This window comes from Atractosteus spatula, chromosome 15, assembly GCF_055471065.1.
Source record: "Atractosteus spatula isolate fAtrSpa1 chromosome 15, fAtrSpa1.hap1, whole genome shotgun sequence".
In the NCBI taxonomy this organism is placed as follows: domain Eukaryota; kingdom Metazoa; phylum Chordata; class Actinopteri; order Semionotiformes; family Lepisosteidae; genus Atractosteus; species Atractosteus spatula.
The window spans coordinates 9,320,809-9,339,558 of NC_142720.1; the positions used below are offsets into that span (position 1 = coordinate 9,320,809).

At 42.3% G+C, this 18,750-nt stretch overlaps 1 protein-coding gene across 7 annotated transcripts in view; it reads left to right on the plus strand.

The window, feature by feature from the left end:
- The window catches only part of klc1b (kinesin light chain 1b), a 51,965-nt gene that overhangs the window by 15,354 nt on the left and 17,861 nt on the right, over positions 1 to 18,750 (plus strand). For 4 of the 7 annotated variants that reach the window (XM_088933664.1, XM_088933665.1, XM_088933670.1 and 1 more), the window contains exons 2-13: positions 3,266 to 3,531; positions 4,041 to 4,271; positions 5,310 to 5,388; positions 5,547 to 5,775; positions 5,922 to 6,009; positions 6,673 to 6,774; positions 7,424 to 7,597; positions 8,750 to 8,849; positions 12,109 to 12,161; positions 12,541 to 12,608; positions 13,643 to 13,751; positions 15,397 to 15,555. In XM_088933664.1, coding sequence (XP_088789790.1) covers positions 3,283 to 3,531; positions 4,041 to 4,271; positions 5,310 to 5,388; positions 5,547 to 5,775; positions 5,922 to 6,009; positions 6,673 to 6,774; positions 7,424 to 7,597; positions 8,750 to 8,849; positions 12,109 to 12,161; positions 12,541 to 12,608; positions 13,643 to 13,751; positions 15,397 to 15,555 — 1,641 coding nt within the window. In that variant the 5' untranslated portion in view covers positions 3,266 to 3,282. The remainder of the gene's footprint in view (positions 1 to 3,265; positions 3,532 to 4,040; positions 4,272 to 5,309; positions 5,389 to 5,546; positions 5,776 to 5,921; positions 6,010 to 6,672; positions 6,775 to 7,423; positions 7,598 to 8,749; positions 8,850 to 12,108; positions 12,162 to 12,540; positions 12,609 to 13,642; positions 13,752 to 15,396; positions 15,556 to 18,750) is intronic. The other 3 variants (XM_088933671.1, XM_088933672.1, XM_088933669.1) reach the window with 2 other exon arrangements.

Below are 18,750 nucleotides of genomic sequence, written 5' to 3' on the forward strand. Positions count from 1 at the left end.
TCTCCCAGGAATACAAGAAAGGGGAAGTGGCTCATTTTAACAAGCTGCATCTGTTCACATTTCGCAGTGACAGTCAGACCCTGCTTCTGTGCTCCACGGTGGGAGTTCTAAAATAGCTGTTCCTGAAATGGAGAATAAATACCAGTGTTGAATATGTAATTTTCTGTTTCATAATGTTTCAAAATAAACACCAGAGCAGGGGCTTGTTTTTTTTTCCCCATCATGTTGAATCCCAGCACCCTTCCAAGCTGTGCTGCAAATCAAAGTTCTCTTATTTAGTCATGTATTATAACTAGAAAAGCAGTTCTGTGGAAGTCGGCTATGCACCTTAATGCTGAGTGTCGTTTTTCACGACGCTAGCTGTTTTTGACTTCATAAGACTGGGATGATTTACCTTGTTTAAGGCTTAGAAACAGATCAGTTATTTGGAGATTGCATTCGTTAAACCATATAGTGCGTTTGTAAATAGTCTTCCTATAGGTAATTGATATGAATCGTGTTTTATATCTAAAGTTGACAACTGATATATGCCAGTTGGTATTTATTCTCCTCCATTTACTTATTGATGATGGCTGAGTGGTTTAAAAGACGGGCTCTGTGTTACCTGGCACATAGTAATCTTGTTTATGCGTCTCTCGCCACAAATTATGGACACAGTGAATTTTTGGATAGTTCCTTAAATGCAATACTTACTGAGACTACGGGAACAATGAAATAATCATTCACTGCCCTGTAGCGTTTATTTTAGGGATGACATTTATGTGCATTCTGACCCATTTCAAGGCACTGCTATACTGTAAGACCTTTTACGCTGGGTTTCCTTGTGTGCACTCTGGTGTACCCATACCCGTGACTGAGGTTACCTCATTCGTACAGTATAATTCTGGTTTTCCTCTCTACATCTAAGGAGAGTGTAAGTAATAACTTATATGGACTTCCTTTGTTAAATCTGAGATGAGAAATGTAGGGGTTGTTACAAAAACAGATACAGAAAAAGTCTGTAAAATGCCTGTCATATCAACAATACACAATTTCATGATACACTACTTCTACAATAATAAGGGGGGCAGTGCACAAGACAGATCTTGTTAGCCTTGAGGAAAAAATGCCTTTTGTCTTTTTCTACCTTATAATTAATTTATATACAGTAAGTATGAATCGACTGAGCAGTCTCTGAAATACTGCACTATAGTGTCATGAGGAAAGCACTATTTCTTTTTCAGCTTTACAGAATGAACTGCTTTGATCTGTCATGAAACAGCCATAAAGGATCCTGTGCACTTTAGGTGTCTGGGTTCATAGAGTAGTCTCATCTTTTTTTTCTTTACTTTCCCAGTTAGAAGGCTATCCCAGAATACACTTTGTTGACTTTGTCTTTCAACAGCTTATCTTGTTCATTTATCAATTATACACCTGTCGTCTTCAAATTTGCAAAGTATCCTGGACCTGTTATGTATTTGGATTTGAGGTAAAATGGTGAATATGAGGCAAAAGTATGGAATGTTATCATTTTTTCTGGGTATTCCTGCGCATATATCCTTATCATTTTAGGATAATAACACTTTGTGTTCTATCCCATATGTTAAGACCCCAAGTGTCTAGGGGTAAAGGGGTGTAACATTTAGGATAATTCTTTTGGAAGCAGGTGGGTTTTGGTGAGGGACTAGGAAGCGTGATAACAAGGGTAAGGAACTAGATCTTATTAACTTATTAACATAAAGTCAATTGAAGTAGTTTAAAACATATTTGGCTGCAAAGCCTTTGCAGGCAATATGAGCATGAAGCCTGTGACCTGTTGATATCACCAAACTCTTGGTTTATTCTTTTGAGATGCTTCGCCAAGCCTTTGCTGCTGCCATTTTCAGCTGGTGGGTTTCTGGCTTCGGTCTCCTTTTCAGCAAGTGACTCGGCCAGTCTATCATTTCCCACTGTTTTCCCCCTAATGAACTCCGTGGTTATGTTTTGGGCCATTGATCTGCTGCTTGAGGAAGCGCCATCCAGTGAGTCTGGAGACATTTTCTTGAACACAGGCAGACGAGATCTTTCTGTGCACCTCTGAAGCCATTTTGCTGCTACAATCATTAGTTACGTCATCAATAAAGATGAGTGAGCCAAGCCATGACACTACCTCCACCATGTTTCCCAGATGAAGTGGTGTGTTTTGGATCGTCTGCAGTTAGCTCTTTTCCATTAGCTCCAACTTTCATCTTCCTGTCACTTTGAGAGAGGTTTGGCTTTGTCTCATCCGTCTATGACACTTTGCTGCCGAGCTCTGCACTTTATAGCGACTTGTAATTTCTATTTTTGGTGCTGATGAGAGGTTTTCATCGTGCGGTGTTCATCTGCTGTCAAAGTGCTCCGCGAACAGTAGATTGGGATACCTTCAGCCCTGCATTGCGTATTTCGTTGGTGATTTCAGCGACAGTTGTTTTAGAGGGTTTTTTTCATAGCTCTGGTAATTGTTCTGTCATTGACCGCAGTTGTTTTCCTTGGCCGACCTGCTTGTTGCTGATTGCCAAGTACACCAGTGCTTTTTTTTTCCACGCTACTCCAAACTGTTGATTTTGCTATGCCCAGTTTCTGTGCTATAGACCTGATTGAATTATTTTATTTCAGCATGCAAATGGCATGTTTTTCTTTCACAAACAGATTTCTAGTCTTCATGTTGGTTTAGGCCTACCGACTCCAAAATCAGTCACTAAAGGCAAGAGTAAAGGCTAAATCCAACACTACACGCTCACGGCTCTTTTTTCTGTGCCCAATCAATGCAACAGGAAACACCTGACCAATACGTAGCCACTTATCCTTATACTTATGGGGGTTGAACACAAAAAGTGCTATTTTTCTAAAATGGCAAAATATATAAGCACAGAAATTACCCATAAAAAAATGTGACATTCTGTACTTTTGCCTCATATTCATCTTTTCTCCTCAAATCCAAATTGCTTGAGTATACAGCAGAAATAGCAACTTTGACTTCATTGTCCCAATACTCACCGAGGGCACTGTATATAAAGTAGTAGATGCATTAAATAATACATGCATGTGATGCTATTGCTTAAAATCATACATAACACTAAACCTACTGTATTTACAAAGTGCTGGAACACATGGAATATGCAATAGTATCTTGGAAGTTGAATAGTTCCAATCCAGGGTGATTTTAAAGAGCTGAACAACAGTGCTCAATGTTCTAAAAAATAGTGTTTGTCACACTTGTGTTTTTTCTAACAGTCCTTTCTGTATTTTTGTCCACCCCACACAGGTTGTCAATAGCAGAAGATGTCCACAATGGTTTACCCCAGAGAAGAAAAGCTTGAAAAACTGACGCAGGAGGAGATCATCTCTAACACCAAGCTGGTGATCCAGGGGCTGGAGGCCCTGAAGAATGAACACAACTCCATCCTGCACAGCCTGCTGGAGACCATCAAGTGCCTCAAGAAGGATGAGGAAGCCAACCTGGTCCACGAAAAGTCCAACCTCCTGCGCAAGTCTGTGGAGATGATTGAGCTGGGGCTGGGAGAGGCACAGGTACAATGAGACACAGCTCCTCGGGTCAGAAGACCATTCTGTGCTGACAAGGGGAAACTGTGTGGCTGTGTGTGTTCTTCAGAACAGCTCTGCGGTTGTTTCATGCTTCGAGACATGAGTGTGTCTCTCATTCATGCTTGCGTTCTTCATTTATATTCTTGCTTTCTGTCCTGGATTTGGTATTGGACTATTTTGCATACAATGAGTAGGAATATTATGATTCAACATCAAGGAGCTTCTACTTCTGTTAAATATGTGAAAAATGCATTTCTAAAAGCTCATTATTATGACCTTTTTCATAAAACAGGATAAAAATGCAAAGTGGAAAACCTTCTTATGCAGGAAAAAAACCCACGCCTTTCTTGATTTAGGTGTTTGTGAGCCATTAAAGTAAAGCACAGTGTTTGCTCCTGTGGAGGAGGGCTGAGTGAGTCTTCCAGCTTCACGGGCCTGCTGCCCCCGTCCAGTCTCGGTTGCTGACCCCCGGCTGTGTCCGCTCCCGTCTGCAGGTGATGATGGCCCTCTCCAACCACCTGAACGCGGTGGAGTCGGAGAAGCAGAAGCTGCGCGCCCAGGTGCGCCGGCTGTGCCAGGAGAACCAGTGGTTGCGGGATGAGCTGGCCAACACCCAGCAGAAGCTGCAGAAGAGCGAGCAGAGCGTGGCCCAGCTGGAGGAGGAGAAGAAGCACCTGGAGTTCATGAACCAGCTGAAGAAGTACGACGAGGATGTCTCCCCTTCGGTGAGCCCTCCTGCTTTCGTTTCCCAGCGCTCTGCGACAAGGGGGTCCTCTTGGGTGCGCTAAAGAGATGAAAGAAATCAGACCTTTGTATTTGTTCTGGGGTTTTTTTTATTCGGGTGGAACCAAACATGTCTGGTTTTAAGGAAACTCTCCGGGAAAGGTGATGGTTTTCCTAGGCAGGCTTATAACTTCCAGTTTGTCTGATATTAAAAACTCCATACTTTGCTTACTATGCAGGTTTAGCACGGTATTTTTCAATTTACAACTGATTGAAGATCAATCTGGCCATTCTGACTTATTTGCCAAATAATTAGATCAATAATTAGATCTCACCTCAGAGCCCCTCAAGAATTAGAATGGGTCATCCCTGCTGTAGATTATAATCTACTCCATTTGTCTCTGGAAAAAAGACAAATACTTTTCTTCTCCAATTTGCTTCTTTAAATGAGGATGCTACTATGTGCTTACTGGCAAGGAAACCAGCAGTCCTTCATGTAATATCCACAGTGATGTCTGATGGTCTCAATGAACATTTAGTGTTAAGCAAAATCATTTAGGCTGATCTCGGCAGTTCCTTGTTAGTGCCTCAGCTTTCCAGCAGAGCTAATGTAAATCCACCTGGAAAAAAAATTTTCATTTTAAGACTGCTTGTTCAGCAAGAGTCTGATTTTTCATTTAATTTCCTTTCTTAACTCCACTGCAAAAAATCTTTTAGTTAAGCTGCAGGAATTCTAAAAAAAAATCCTAAAAGCCACAGCCTTAAAAGGTAAGTGTACAGCTCTCCATAATCTCCTGAGATCCCAGTGGGTAAGGTTGTTCATCTCTGCATGACTTCACCTCCCTGTCACACATTATTTCTCCTCTGCCTTCGGATGCGGGGCCTTAAGAATAACAAAGGTATCGATAGACCTCAATGAACAAGGACTGTCATCTCCTTTTGTGTTGAAATGAGCTTCAGTTTTCCTGGCCCAAGTTATGAAAAAAGGCCGGGAGTGGACAATCTTGGTTGCATCTCTTATACCTCGAATCTTTTCCCAGGAGGAGAAAGATGGGGAGCCTCCCAAGGACACTCTGGATGACCTCTTTCCCAATGATGAAGAGGAGTCTGGCCAAGGAAGTAAGGGAGAAAAATTCAATTTCTGTCGCAGTTCAGTGTCAGACGCATGCGGGCCTCCAGGTTAGGAGGTAGGAGGTGTGGCCAGACATGGCCGCATGGCTCTACTGTCGCCATCTTTTGGGCTGACTGGCTGCCATCCCTCTCCTCCCCCTCCACAGTGCAGCACCAGCACAACAGTGCAGCAGTGGCGGCGGCCCAGCAGGGAGGCTACGAGATCCCCGCCCGTCTGCGCACCCTGCACAACCTGGTCATCCAGTACGCCTCCCAGGGCCGCTACGAGGTTGCTGTGCCGCTTTGCAAGCAAGCACTGGAGGACCTGGAGAAAACCTCTGGCCACGACCACCCAGATGTGGCCACCATGCTCAATATCCTGGCTCTGGTTTACAGGTGGGGCCACCCTGTACTCTGCTCACCTTCCACTGTCCCTTTTCCCTCTCCTAGCTTTCACGTGACCCAACACAATGCCCCTGCCGTTCTGTCGTGCGTGTAAAAGCACGCTTCTAAACCGCAAGCTTTAATTTCTTCCTTTTTAGGGATCAGAACAAGTACAAGGAGGCTGCACATCTGCTCAATGACGCTTTGTCCATCCGTGAGAAGACGCTTGGAAAAGATCATCCTGCAGTAAGTACTGTCGAGAAAAAGGCCGCAGAGGAGAATGAGTTCATCTTGACAGTTCAGTAGCATTGTGCATTGGTGATAGTTAAGAACTGGACAAAATGCCATGGGGTTTTTGTTTATCTCAGGGCAGTTTCAAAACGTGGATATGTAAATTGGAATTTACTTTGCACTCTTTTCACTAGAACACCCTAGGGCTTCTTTTGGAGTCAAGGCTGTTTGATCATGGATTGATACCTCCTGTATTCATTCTCTAGACCTAACAGAACTAAACACATTTTACACATGAAGCACAGAAGTCATTCAGAGAATTCATTATGTTCTCAAGTGTGCACACTCTCTGCACTAGTGCAGATCGTATTTAAGTAAAACTTCTGTCTTTGTGCTTTGCATGTTTAAAAACGTAACCTTGTTTTGGGGGAGGTGGAATGTCTGCTGAAAATACAATCTGTGATAGAAACAGCATTGCAAGTGTGTGCTAAATGTGAAGGAGGGAGCCATTTAGACATCCGGGGGATATTGTCGGAGGCAATTAATGAACTGCAAAGCAGAGTCTCTGCACAGCAGGTTCATGACCTCGCAGCTCTGGAAACCTCTGAGACTGAATCGGTCTAATTAAGCCAGCTGCTTGGCATGTATATTTATGTGCCCATGTGATTTTTATTTTAGGTTGCTGCAACACTTAACAACCTGGCTGTGCTCTACGGGAAGAGGGGAAAGTACAAGGAGGCTGAGCCGCTGTGCAAGAGGGCACTTGAGATCAGAGAAAAGGTGTGTCTCCATCTCCGTCCTGGGGAAAACATCGTCTTGCCCACAGCTACTCTTAAAAAGTCAGAGAGCCACACCTACCAAATAGTGCAGTAATGCAGTTTTCTGTGTGGTACTTTTTCGGAAAACGCAGTCCTTGGATTTTCTCATTTGCATTCTAGACACAACTCTTAACATGTATTAACCCAGAGCGGAAAGCTGCAGTAAAATGATGCCCTTAAAATTGCCGATCCTTATGGAACTTTCTAAGAACAGAAAAAACAAATATAAACCAGATGATTCTGAACATATGTTAAGGTGACACTATGACATCAGGTCAAGATTTTATGTAGAAAAGTGAATTGATTGGAAGTGGCCAGTTTAAGGTGATGGCAAAATACACATCTTTGTGAAGTGACAGACAAAGCAACACAAGTCACTTAAAACTTTTCTTTTGCAGGTCTCAGAAATCATTTAGAATAAAGAACTGTAACTACACTGTCAGGAAATGCCAGGTAGCTGAACATGACGCCAAGCGTATATTTGTCTAGATACCCAAACAAACGTTTCTTCCCTTTTAGTAGTTCGGTGTTCGGGGGGAGAGGGGAATACAGAGCTGGGGGGGTGCCTCCCCTCTGACGTGATACTAGAAAGCTGTGTGTGGTCTCCTCAGGTCCTTGGGAAGGATCACCCTGACGTGGCCAAGCAGCTGAATAACCTGGCGCTGCTGTGTCAGAACCAGGGGAAGTACGAGGAGGTGGAGTACTACTACTGCCGCGCCCTGGAGATCTACGAGCGCAGGCTGGGTCCCGACGATCCCAATGTTGCCAAGACGAAGAACAACCTGGTGAGCCCGGGGAGCCTGTGCGTGTGAGCGTGCATGTGCGCGCAGTCGCGTTGATGTCGGGTGGTGCCGAGGTCTTTCTTGGTGCAGCACAGGATCTCTTCCACATTTCTTGCGACTGGAATAAACAGCCGTGTAATCAACACCTCTTCTCCACTTTGCATCATTATTTAAACTACTACGCAATAAATCCTCTCGCTGAGCTGCACAAGTCATAGCACCTCTGTGCAGCCGCTGTCAGATCTGGTGATGGGCTGATGTGTGCAGTGCTGGACGTTGCTGTAGACTGTTGTGGATGTGGTCCTGTCCTACACTCTGCATATCACTGCAGATTCAAGCTGGAATCTGTGCAAGAATAGCTGGGATCTTTGTCCTGCAGTATCACAGGAATTTTATGAAAGACTGGATTTACTTACACATGCTTTGTTGAGGGGCACGTATCTGACGGATATCATTTGTGTGTTTGTTTTATATACCAGTAGAAGCTTTGCTAAAAAAGAAATCGATAGCAACTTGTATGACACCCCGGTGAAGGTTGTCCAGTGTTAACCTGTTGTGGCACAAAACCCTAAGTTCCTCTTTGTGCTTTACCTACATTACACTTCTCCATGTATCCCAAGCAGAAATAGCCAGGCAGCTACTGTGTTTCACATGCTCAAATACAGCATCCTTTTCTTACTTCCAAAAAACACAAAATTCAAAAGTTGCACAGTCCCGAGCTCCACGGATCCTGCGATCCGTCCATTAGAAGGACAAATGTTTTCTTCCCTCCATGGAAGCCTCTACGTCCTGGCATTTAACTGTCACCTGATCGGTTGGCTTCCTCTGGTTACAGGTGACTCAGGACAGCTCGTCATTTCCCACAGCCTTCTGGGAAATGTGGTTCTGACAAAAAAAACATCTTGTCTTGGCTTACCATCCACTTCTTCTAAATTAAACTAAATTTGTGAATGTCTGTTTTTTTTACCCAAAACAATCTCTCATCCATTGGAGTGTTGAAAAAGAACTTGTTCCACCCTATCACTCTATTTTATGAGAAAAACACCTAGTGCCATTGTGCCAAATTTGAATTTCATATCCAGCCTCTTTTCTGCTATGGAACGTGATTTAACTTCTGTACAAAATTACAGGATTGATTGCTTTTTCGTTTGCTAGGCTTCCTGTTACCTGAAACAAGGGAAGTATAAGGAAGCAGAGATTCTGTACAAGGAGATTCTCACCCGCGCTCATGAGAAAGAGTTTGGCTCAGTGGATGGTGAGTACAAACGTACAGTTTTGTGAACATTTTCTTATTGTGCTTGTGCAGTAATTTTAAAACAAAAAGGTTCAATTCTCGGGCAGGACAGTGGTTCAGGACCTATGCTTAATTCTGGCCTGTTGTACCTTGCAGTCCAGGTTAACGGGCAGATCTGATCTGACCCTTGAGTGTGTATGAATGAATGTGTGCACCTGAGATGGCCTGGGACCTGTCAAGGGTGTAGTTTCACCCTGTGCCCTCTGCCTGTCTGGTTGGCTCCTGCTCACCTTAACCAGTCCTGGTCCTGGAGAGTAGGTGTGTCTGCATATCTGCACAATGTCTAGAACACCTGCTTATACACCAGAATTGGACGGTCCTCTTCTGTAGATAATCAATTGGCAGAAAGTTCTAATAAAGATGCCTTTCTGAGATTTCTACCTGAATGTTATACTCCAAAGCACTGGTTAGAAACATATCAAGCTTTTCTGTATGGAAAGCCTGTCAATGTGATCTAGTTTCCAGTGCTGCAGAAAAGGAAGAGCCTGTTTTGAATGTCTAGATTTCCTGTCTACATAATAAAGCAGAAGCTCACCGTATGCACTGTTACTGAGCAGTTACTGTTACTGGGAAAGGTGGGAGTTCAGTTTAGGTGTCGAAGTTGTGCTTAGATGTTACTTTCATATTTTTAGAACTTTTTCACATCAACGAATAAGATGAATTCTTGTCTTGAACCAGCAATTGGCTTTGCAGCACAGCAGAGGAACTCACACCAGTTTAAAACAGTGAAGCGTTGCTAAGGTGACACAAGACAACATTGCATGCTGGCCACTCACTGAAGAGGTTAAAGAATTACCCAGCGAAGTTGCTAAACCAGGAGAATTAAAGAAGAGCAAGGGCAGAGCAATAAAAGTTGTTTTCTCTTCCCTCTGAATTGGAATGGTTCTTTCTTTTTTACAACTTCTTCTAAACCTTTTTTTTTAAATCTCGTTGCAAAGCTTAATCTTTTTATTTTTATCGCCTCACAACCTCTTACTGCCTGTGGTAAAGTGTTGAAAATGAGGAGGCCTATAGAAATAAGGGAAAACAATCATCTGAAATCTGGGGTTGTAGCATAGATAAATAGATTCTCTAGGGGTCCATTAAATTGCAATGCAGCAGCTTTGGAAATGGACTGAAATTGTCTTTGCCACCGGAGATGGAGAGGAAAAATTAGAATATTTCCATTAAAAATAAGGATATTGCACAACTGTTTGATCTCTTTAATGTTGTTAAGTGCATGAAGAAATGCAAGCTTCATAAATACCATGATAGGAGTCCTTTGAGGGCTACTTCAATATTATGATAAAATGCAGTTTCTCTCATAAAACCGTTACGCAGAATCATTTTTAAATGAGCACTCGTATGTGGGCTGGGCTCTGTATAGGTACTTTCACATCTTTTGCACTTTTGTCTGTAATCCCTCACACCCATCATCAGATTGTGTCATGTGCACACACTTTATGCATAATGAAGTAGAGTTTAATTGCTAATTGAAGCCCTTTTTGTCTGTTTTCATGATTTATTTCATGATCACTGTTTTGTGGTGTAACATTTCTTTAGTGTCATCTATTTTCAATGTAGAAAAAGGAAACCATTTTTCTTTATTGCTTAAAAATACAATCAGACACACAGTACACACTGTACTGATTATTAAACGGGGAATTCTGTTTGAATTTTTTGTATTTCATTAGCTTTATAATTATTTTTATGTATGTTTATGTAAGTTTCCTTGTGTGGCTATAGCACAGCTGTAATGAGTTTTTCTTTTATGGTTCAGGTTCAGTATAAATAATATAGGGTTTGTTGTCAAAGCTTTTATTACAACCACTGATAGATCAGTGTGAATGAACTAGTATTCGCTTTTCATTTCTTTATTGTGTAAAAGCACCTATTAAAACCACACTCACTCAGGTGATGGACTGAAAAAATCATGCTTCATTGTGTGTTTCATGTGCAATCCAACATTACAAACAAGTGTGACTATAAAATACTGTTTTGATTTTGGCTCGACAGATGACATGCAGTGGAGTGTAATGCCAAACAACGTGTGATTTATGCATAGTTTGCTGCAGTTTATAGGATCTTTTATTCTTAAATGAAAAAGACAGATGGCAAGGAAAAGATTCGTTTCAATAGCAGTGTTGGAAAAACACTGGTGAATGGTGAACTCCTCTCTGCAGTATACCAGTCAGAAAGCTTACTCCAAAGGTAGTTAGGTTTTGGTAGAAATCAGTGCACCACTCACAGAAAAATGACTCGAGACCTGTCTGTTCAATGGGGGGAAAACTTTGTCTACAGCAGAGTCTTTTTTTGTTGTTATTCCTGTGTTTGGTTATTTCAGCAATTTTTTAATAAACATTTTAAAATACTATCCTGAACTTTATTTAAGGTGTTAGCCACAAACACCAGGCATTACAAGATATGTAATTTCTTTAAAGGAACAAGTAAAAGGTTTATTCCATGCTGAAAAGAGAAGAAAGAAAACAATGTTTTGGTTGTGGAGCCTTCTTCGGGTGTGATGTAACTTGGCAAAGAAAAGAATCTTCACACCTGAAGAAGCCTCCACAGCCGAAACGTTGTGTTTTCTTTCTTCTCTTTTCAGCATGGAATAAACCTATTACTTGTTCCTTTGCAGCCTACACATGCTGATGCAGCTACCCACCTGATATCATTTCTTTAGATGTCAACGTTTAAAATACCAGTACATGTAAAACTATGAAGATTTTCAAAGAACTAAGAAACTGAAGAGAAAAATCTGTTCAGCAGCATGACTTAAGGCAGGAAACCAGCTCTTGGAAACATGCCACACCTGGATGTAAAATTTTAATTCTTCACACTTTTTTATTTTTTCTAGCATTGTTAATAATAGGGAAAGAGTAAAGTACATTACCTGGTTGGCATGAAGACATCCACATAACACAAAATAAAAAAAGAACCTTTATTCAAGAAGATAGGTTCTGCAATGTCAGTCACAGTAAGATTACCAAGGATAAGTGGTCATCACCGCCTTGATCATGTCAATTCCTCAATATTTAATTTCAAAACTAAGGTTTGTAAAACTTGGCATATACAGTACATAGTTGTTTTTAGGCAAGTGGGTTCTCCCTCAGACCCTAAAGTCCATTAACCCCTCATGTTTGATTTTTGAATGCCTCTTAGCAAGTGCAGGCTGTTTATTTCCAGGTCAAAGGTCAAGTGATCGGTTTCCTGTACGCTAGTTCTGTCTGTTTCATTGCAGCTCAAAACAAGCCCATCTGGATGCACGCAGAGGAGCGGGAGGAGATGAGCAAGGTGAGTGCTGTGCTGTGCTTGTTTTTGGGTCAGATATGTCCACTTTAACAACCTGGGTTACATTTACTTACAAAGTGTGGATTTGAGCTACACAGTAAAGCAAAATAAACACTTCCGCACTAGATGAAGGTCTGACTCTGTAGTTTGCCCTCAATAAAATGTGAGTTTGCATATTACAGAGTGCGGGTTCTTTTTTTTGCCAAGTTATATCAGAGCAAACACTTTTCCGGTCTTGGGAGGGTGTGGTTACTGTAAAGATGGCGAGAGACAGGGCTTGTAGAGTTGGGCTTTGGCGTTCACCTAAAGGGTGGAGTGTTTCCTTCTTCATACCTACCAGGTGGAAGTGTGTCTGACAGAGGCCCTGTTTTGTTTCCCCCAGGGCAGACACAGAGACAGCGCCCCCTATGCAGAGTATGGCGGCTGGTACAAAGCCTGCAAAGTGAACAGGTAAGGAAAGGATGCAAAAAGAAATGCAGATCTGGGTTTTCTTTTGGTCTCAAGATTTGCACCTGCTGCCAGATAATGCAAAGAGGGGCCTTTTTTGTTTTTCTTTGTGTTAAACTCATACTGAGAGCTGGTATTACTTTACAGGTTATCCAATTCTGCATTATATATTACTTGGAGTTTTAAGTGATAGCTCTTTGCTATGGACTGATGGGCCGAATAACTAAAAAGAAAGACAAAACACCACAAAGAGTTGATGGAATTGAGCTTTGATGCCTGAAATTACAGGTTGTGTAACAGGTTCATTATGATGAAGAGGATGAGGGGAAGGAATGTGAGAGGCAAAGCAGATGGTTTAATTTATTGTTTGAATCTAATGGGCAGATTGCACACGTGTGAGATTGCACACGTGTGACGACATTACCCAGTAAGCATGGACCTGTAGACTGTAACCTGGCCTCCAGAAAGATCAGAGCTCTTCAAAAAGTTTTCTGTTGAAGTGACTCTCCACAACTGTTCACAGTACCCACAGGCAATTACAGCTGGCTCTTCAAAGCAATTCACAAATGTGTTGGCAAATTAAATACAACACTACAAACTGAATAACTGTGTAATATTGAATGCCAGTTTGTGCCTGAAGCATTTTAATATGCACCTGAAATCTCCGCATTACAGAAGTTGCAAAAATTCAAACCTTTCCTGAAATCTCTCTACTGCAAGAGAATAGTTTGCATTCCATTTTCCTCCTAATTTCAATGCACTTACAAACTCGAAGTGTGAGAATAAGTACTTTGTAAATTGGTAATATGCATAGACGGGAGTGCGACATCTCCTTGCAAAGCATTTTGAACTTAAGTACCACGTTTTTATTTAATATTCCTCTTATTAAGCTAAAATGTACTTTTTTTACTCTAATGTAGTGTTCTCTGCGGTGTTGGTAGTTACTTTGCTTGATTTCTGCGGGGGGTGTCACAGCTCCAGTGTCCTGCCGGCGGCTGTGCCACGGAGGCTGACGTGACTGTGCTTTTCGCCCGCAGCCCCACTGTGAACACGACCCTGAGGAATCTGGGAGCTCTGTATCGCCGGCAGGGCAAGCTGGAGGCCGCAGAGACGCTGGAGGAGTGCGCCATGCGGTCCCGCAAACAGGTGAGCTGAGCTCCTGCGTCCCCGTGCTGCCTCATTCACAGCCTGCGCACTCAGGGCTTACCGTTGCCTGGAACTGTGTCTCCGAGTGAAACCAAGTTACACAACCTCTGCGTGGTACGAACACCTTTCTGCAAATTCGAGCAGAAAAAGACCATTTAACTAGGGGTGCCTCAGCTTTTGCACACCACCATACACTCTGAACCCTCTGTGCCGTTTATCAGAATTCACATGGCAGCGTCAACTTCCTTTGTAAAACTTCAAAAAGCAACAACAGTAGACATCTTACACGTTGATCGTTACTTTGTACCGCAGGTTAATTTAGAACCAGCAAAATTTAGATTTTAAGATAAGGTTTTTTTAATGGGCCTGTCTTTGTTATACTTGTGCCTTTGATCTTCTCGGGACAGTGTTTTGTTTGGACCTTATGTAGCATTTCCACCGTAATCTTACAAAATGTTAATGTTTTGTATTTCAAACACAGAAGTGTTATTTTTTTAACAGGATGTTTTCACTTCACAAGTTCTTAAGGAAATAGTTCTCCTCCTGCTCTTTTGCTTTGGCAAAAGAAGTTCAAAACGCCTAGCCCTCATAAGAAGCAAATCACATGTTAGTGTATTAACATTAAGACCAAATATTCCTAGTTTTGTTCTTTTTTGCATTAATCGTGATTTCACATTGACAAAAGGGTTTTCTGAAAGGTGACAGTGTGGTTATCATTTAAGTACACTATCTTTCACTGAGGCCTTAAAACAGAGATGCAAGTGTACAGTGTAGGTGGTGTTTGCGCTGAGCAAAGTCACACATGTTGCTTTTCTCTTTTCCTGGCTTTCCATGGATCCAGAGCACCACAGTAAGTTCCTTACTCGCAGCCACTGTTTAGCTACACCTTGACAAACATGGAGGAAGGGAGAAATAGGACTTTCCCATGTCATCCAGTGTGGGGCTTTCCCCTCCGTGCTCTTGCAGACGATTGGAATTGCTGCAACTGTAGTAAAATAGTCAACACCAGTTATACAACTCATGCATGACTGATAACGATAGTAAAGAAGAGGTCGGAATGTTTTGCAGTCCTTGGATTCACTTGCAGCAATCTGTCAAGCACCTGAGTATTTCAGACATGTGGGTGGGGTATATTTGTCACAAGCCGCAAAGGGGTGAGGGGTTGGGCGAGTACGGTTGTTTTAGTAACTGTAGGACTCGGTTCGATCTAGTTCCTTTATGTTAGGAAAGCAGACAATACACCTGTCATGGGAGTCTGGCTTTGGGGTGGGGGGTCTTTTTTTAGGCTGTGGGAAATGTGTGACCCCAGGACGTGCAGTGATGGTATTTCTGGGGTCAGAAACATTCTTTCTGCACTGGTGTTTAAATAGGTAGTCTGTCTAAACGTGTCCTTGTCCCTAACACTGATTTTATAGTTATTAGACAGGAGGCTGTTCATGCTGTGTCTAAGTATAAATCACATTGAAGTTGCCTGTGCTTGAGCTGATCTCTTAGAGAATTAGGATATCCCTCTGGAAGTCCTTTATTAATAAACGTGTTTCAAAGCTGCACTGAGCTGCGCTGGGATTTCTCCCATCCCTGCGTTTCCTTGACACCACTGCGAGACACTGAGCTGGGGTGCCGTGTGTCTGTGTGTGTGTGCCAGGGCATTGACCCCATCAACCAGACACGGGTGGTAGAGATCCTGAAGGATGAGGACACCCCAGGGCGCCGGAGGAGCCGGGACAGCTTTGGGAGTGCTGTCAAGTACGAGAACAGCTCGGAGGGAGGCGAGGAAGTGAGTATGGGCGTGGACTGGAATGGGGTGAGTACAGTTCCACTTTGATAAAAATCTGAAAATGGCCAGCAGGCTTTGGCGGTCAGTGTAGCTGTGTATGCGGGGGGCAGTGTACTGGTATCCCTCACCCCTAGAGGAATTTAATAGGCAGTATCAGGCTTGAATCTCCGTAGACGATCACTGAGCTCCCTTCTGCTTGTGAAAAGCAGAAGAATCCAGCGATGAGCCATATTTACAATTGCTTTCAATCTCCTTTCCCAAGGAGCTGATTTAACCTGTGGAAGCACCTTTGTGCCGTCAGTACGTTGGAGGCTGGACTAAGTCACTACATGTGGGCTTGCCTGCAGCGTAGCCAAGTCCTCTTTAGTGAGGTTTGGGGGCTAGGCCCGACATGACAGCGCCCTCCCCCCTGCTGCTGGTGTGCCACCAGCTGTCCTGTGAGCTGGGAATGTGGCAGTGATGTCACGGATGCCCTGCTCCCCAGACAAGAGCCCCAGGGAATATCTGTGGGACAGTGTGTGGATTCCAGGGCTTGGAGATCAGTAGACAGATGCATGCTTGTCCAGGCTGTACAAGAGTAATCTGATAGAATCCACAAGATTGGCTGAAAGGAGGCGACACAGGTGTCCAGATGTTATGGCTTCCAGTAGTGGCCACACACTCTATTATGCTGGCCTGTGACTTTCGCTGATCCCCTGTTAATCAGCCCTATTGCAGACAGTTGTTAATGAGGGTGATGAGCTTACCCGTGTCATGTCTGTTCAATAAAATGCCAGTGCAACTGCTATCAAAAGGTTCAGATCCTCCAAGTCATAATAACCTATTGCATTTATAAGTAATACATTTCTTTTGTTGCTCAGTATAGTATATTTTGCCAGGTGTATATAGGTCTCCTTTATCATTCAGGCACATTATAAAACTGTAATGTACATGAGAAAAAGCATCTTTTACTTTAGCAATACCTGTACACTGCCCTTTGCGTATAATCAATGCTGACCATTTAAAATTCAGCAGTAAAGATTGTTTTTGTAAAATTCAGTGCTGATTGTATGTCCTGGCATACATTTACATTGTTTTTTGTTATTTATTATTTGTGTAGCTGCTGGCTAATGTTTTCATTTTATTTCCTTGTTTTTTTTTTTGTTTCATGTTTGCTTGTTGTAATGTAATAGTCCAGAAACGTGTGATCGGATTGTGTCAGTTGTCCATCTTGGAAAATAAACTTCACAGGTTGCCTTTACAATTATGGGTAGCACGTATGATGTTTTCTGTCATACATGGTTTTTTTTTAGTTTTTAATATGCAACATGAATTTCCCATCAGATGTCCTTACGGATACTGAACAGAAGTCTCAAAATAAAAGTGAGCAACACAGTCAAAACGTTTAAGATTTGCCATATACAATTTGTTATATTCTCCATTCTCCATTCTTGCTCTCCTTGAGACACACAGACAGGGAGAGAAGCTGGGGGTCAGAGCACAGGGTCGGCCATTTATACGGCGCCCCTGGAGCAGTTGGGGTTAAGGGCCTTGCTCAGGGGCCCAACGGAGTAGGATTCCTCTGCCAGCCACGGGATACGAAGCCACGTCACCGCCCCAAGTATTTAATCTTAAGTAATTAAATGTAATTAACTGTTCTTTTTCATGACTACCGTCATGACGAATGAGGACACAACCATTTTTAAAACTTTTTGTCAACATGTCTATTCTGGCCTCTTATTTTTCCACTTATAACTGTATTTCCATACTCCTCTTTGGCAATGCTGTGTCAGCATTGTCCTTTGATTTTGTGCTCAAGCAAAATCTTTAAAGCAATTGTAAAGTATGTGTATTTGTAAAACAGGTTTAGAGCTTTTATAAAATGAATCCCCTCTGCTGGAAAGTCCATGTTTAAAACGTCTGGCATGGAAATAATGCTGTAGCAGGGGCACTTAAGGAATCCCAGAAGGAGAAATGATAATGATTTGGCTTCACATGGGAGCACCAACACAAGACTCTGCAGAAGGAATCTTTGATTTGTTTCCAAGATGGACCACTCAGATAATCCTCCCCCAACTCCATGGAGCATGTGCTGTCTTGCTGGTTTTTATTTTCATGGTCGTAATGCTTGCACGGTTCAGGCCTGACATTTTTTATTTATGCCTTACATCACCATTAACCTTCACGTTTGTTGCTGTTTAATTTACTTTGCAAGCCTGTTGTTTTGTAAGCCTGTCTGAAAGCAATGCACCTGAAAGTCACCTGCTGCCTTGTGCAGTATTTTAAAATTCTTTTCTCTTTGTCGGTACTAGGCTTCATCTATTATTTCATATATTAAGAAAATTTGCAGCTGTCTGTTTGTGAAAAATGTTTATTTTTATGGTGGTTTAAGTACTCAGATATTTACATTCTGGTGTCTTCACTGGGTTGTTTTCACCATGTTAATCAGAGCATTTTTGGGTGTCAAAAGCATGTTACACAATGTGAGCAGCAGTTAACTGGTCATGTACATCCTGAAGACTGCTGCTGATCGGGCTCTGAATTGCTGATTCATCCCCAAGAAACACAGCTATAGCTAACATCCCATGATTCTTCAAGTCATTATGAGGGTGTAAGGTTTGTGCAGGTTATAAATTACTCATTTTACTAATGCTGCAAGTGTAGAGCAAACCATTCTTTCAGTAACTAAGTAATTAACAAATCACATACTTGATCTAAAATTATCTGCCTTTGGAAAAAAATGGGGAATTTCTAAAATTCCACTGGGTGTTTATTGATGCTATTTTCAATCTAGATTAGGGTGGCCAGATCAGATTTAGTTGTAGTGGGGTGTGCTGTGCAGGGAGAGCATGAAAAAAGCTACTTGAGAAACAAAAATGGACTCTGGAATTTCTTAGCAGTGGAGGTATGATTTTCTTCAAGACTGCTTTACTTAGCAGATAGTGATCTTGCCTAGCGATAGGTACAGAGGCACTATTAAAGATGGAATCTGTCTCCACGAATGCTTTACACATGATGCAAAGATATCATTGATATCACTTTCTCTGTATTGCGTTGTCTTTTGGCACTCTCTCTTCATGGAGAGAACCCCAATGTTACAAATCGTGCACTGAGGCTGTTCTACTTATGGAAGTGAAACTAAGAGCTCTGTCTCTGCAGTAAAAGAATTTGTTTTGCATGTTGGGACACTGATACTAGAGCTGGTCAGTGGTGTTGAGTTGGGTGCCCAACCCCTTTTGTGCT